This window comes from Gigantopelta aegis, chromosome 4 (assembly GCF_016097555.1).
Source record: "Gigantopelta aegis isolate Gae_Host chromosome 4, Gae_host_genome, whole genome shotgun sequence".
NCBI classification, from domain to species: Eukaryota; Metazoa; Mollusca; class Gastropoda; order Neomphalida; family Peltospiridae; genus Gigantopelta; species Gigantopelta aegis.
This window is the reverse complement of record NC_054702.1, coordinates 82,109,297-82,112,396: the sequence shown is the minus strand read 5'-3', so window position 1 is coordinate 82,112,396 and position 3,100 is coordinate 82,109,297. Positions and strand designations below refer to the sequence as shown.

At 36.9% G+C, this 3,100-nt stretch overlaps 1 protein-coding gene across 1 annotated transcript; it reads right to left on the bottom strand.

Annotated features, from left to right (window-relative positions):
- Positions 1 to 2,066: 2,066 nt before the first annotated feature.
- Positions 2,067 to 2,483, bottom strand: LOC121370032. The gene has a single exon (XM_041495128.1). The coding sequence runs from the start codon at positions 2,481 to 2,483 to the stop codon at positions 2,067 to 2,069; it is 417 nt and encodes a 138-aa protein (XP_041351062.1).
- Positions 2,484 to 3,100: the final 617 nt, after the last annotated feature.

Genomic DNA, 3,100 nt, shown 5'->3' with positions numbered 1-3,100 from the left:
TAAAAGCTGAGGTGTCTGTTGTTACATGCTCTGCTAATTTCCCCGACTTATTAGTGCTGTCGATATTGCGACGACGTGTCAGCTATTTATCATTTAGTAGCTCTAACCCGCTGGTTTCTCTTACAGTTCCTGGCATAATTACTGTCATTTGAGTCAAATATATGCTGAATCACCTTATTAGAAAGTTTGGACTTCTTTTTTTTCCACTTTTGACGTAACAACAATCTATATTTTCCCCAAGGAAGTAACCTATATTTCAAGTGTTCGGTCGAAAAAGACACACTTTCCATGAATAAAAACAAAGATCAATAAACAACTGAACGAATAAATACTTTTTTAATGGAAAAAACATACTAAGTTTAGCAGCTCCGAGATGTGGAATGGAAAACGCTTGTCGATATCTAGTCAACCAAGGGTTAACTTACTAGTGTTTTAATAAAACCCTATTAATTTCCAGAAATAAAAAAGAGTTATTATAAACAAAAGCATGTATTTTGATATATTTTGGTGGACCAAGCCGTTTATGAGTTAAAAGGTATGTAGATCTATTTGGAAATGAAAATGGGGAAAAACAGAGAGAAAACAAGAAGAAAAAAAACGGATAAAAAATATTTACAAAAACATTAACGCATTGTAATAATTTACATAACTTACATACTGTAACACAGTTTGTCTTTAGATTTAGTTATAGGGGAGACGTATTTTTCAGCACCAAAGTACTCTATTTATTTATTTATTTATTTATCTATTTATTTACTTATGGTACATATGTTTGTTTTTTCATTTAAAAAACACCAACAAAACAACAACAACAAAACTAAACGTCCTACTTTTTCAAATTGAAAAGCGTAAATCGTATATGAAACAGGATATTAAACAAGTTATATGATCTACTGGTGGGTACATTTTCACTTTGAGAAAAATCTTACTGTTAAAATAGTTAATGGTGTATGATATAAAATTTAATGTTAAAACAAAAATCTATACTAGCTACTTTATATCTACTGTACGTTCTGTAAACTGCATTTAAGGTAGCAAACCATCTTATATACAGCATTTTGAGAATTCCCTTTTTAAAAGTTCTTTTACCAAACATTTAACTGTACGACAACTGTTGACTTTTGAGAAAAGAAAATCTCATGTAGAATAATCCAAAATATAAAAAAACCCCACAAAACACCAACCCCCCCCCCACAACCCCCCCACAACCCCCCCCCCCACACACACACACACACACACAAAAACCCAACAGAAACAACAACGTACAAACAAATAAACAAGAAATAAAACAACAACAAAAACACAAAAAACAAACAAAACAAACAAACAAACAAACAACACCAAACAACTCGCAAAGAAGATAAATGTCATCCTTGGGGGAGGGGGAGGACGATGGACTGTGACAGAAGATAAAAGGTCAGTCGATCATGGTTTTACAGTTTCAGTGGAACAGACTACAATTCATTTGGGGGAAAAAACGTGTGCAATTATTGTGTCTAAAGTATGGTCTTAGTCTTCGTATTGTGTCACTTTCTCAAGCAGAACAGTGTTATGTACTCAGTTCAAATCATAGTATATGAATTTACCGGCCACATGAACCATCTTTATGACACGTTATGTGACTAACCTCACCAATAGCAGGCATTGCAGTATTTAATAATATACTCTTCAAAAAAACCCAAAAAAACCTTGACATTGATTTTTAAAGTTTAATAATAATAAACCCCTGGTAGACATGATGCAAGCACCCAAATATCAAAACGCCGTGGGAAGGGGAGTAGTCTGTACATGTCCGAAACAGTATCTCTGGGAATCCACCTAAAACATGTACACAGGCGTATGTGTGACATAGGGGTGAGCAAAATGTCAGTATCGGTTATGACCACCACAAGCCCTGATGACAGCTTGACAACGCCGACACATGGAAGCAATCAAACGTTGCACAACACGTTGTGGAATGTTTTGTCATTCATGCTGCAGTGTCGTAAGAAGTTGCGGAAGAGGGGTGGTGGATTCCTCCGGCGCACACACTGATCCAGTACATCCCATATATGTTCTATTGGGTTTTAATCCGGCGAACGAGCAAGCCAAGGTAACGTCTGGACGTTGTGGCGCTGCAGAAACTCCTGACTAACACGTCGCACTGATTTTCTAGGGAAAATTCTTACTTCCCTTAACCGATTACGAACTGTCTGGTCACAAATTCTGCGTAGTCCAGGGATTAGTGCCGCTGTGGTTGTTGCTGTTGTGGTTCGATTTCGAAGATGACATACCCGGATGTATCGATCTTGAGCAGCGGTGGTTACTCTTGGACGACCTGACCTTGACCTGTCATTAACACTTTGAGTGGTGTTGTACCGTGCCCATAAAGCAGAGATGGTCTGTCTGAAGACGCCAAAGTGCCTTACCACAGCTTGTTGAGTTGTCCCTGCTTGCAATATCCCAATGGCATTCTTGAGTTGAGCTGACGTCAATCTTGGCATTATTGCGTTACCTATTGTGTCGTTGTGCGGTCTGTTTGAATCACTGCTGATGTGGCCTTTTATGCCCCACCAACGGAGGGTTCGGCATGCAAAGTTGCAGAATTTCATGATGCACGTGCTTCTCTGATGATGTTTCAGAACAAACATTGACTATGGCTACGAATCGAACGTGTTTTATACATTTTTTGCGTCACCATTCGCTCACTTACTTGATTGGCTTTACGATGACAATAGCATTATATTTACCAATGTCAAGTTTTCTTCTTCTTCTTCTTTTTTTTTTTTTTTTTTTTTTTTTTTGACGAGTATAATGATACCTTTCTTCGACAAACCACTTACAAGTATCACTGTAAACATGTTAGGATAGATGCAGATACCATATTAACTTCAGTCACTATGTATTTGTTTATCTTTGATTGGTTCCGTTTTCAAACACATGAAGCTGTTATTAACCAGTCGGGACCTCTGATCTTGAATTATAACTCTGAAGTCTGAAAAATTTACGCCAAATATTTATTTTTTAAATCTTTATGATCTAAGATTCAATATATCGTATTTATCTGCTCGTTTTAATTAAATATTATATTCAGTGCCGGATCCAAGGGGAAGGCGGACGG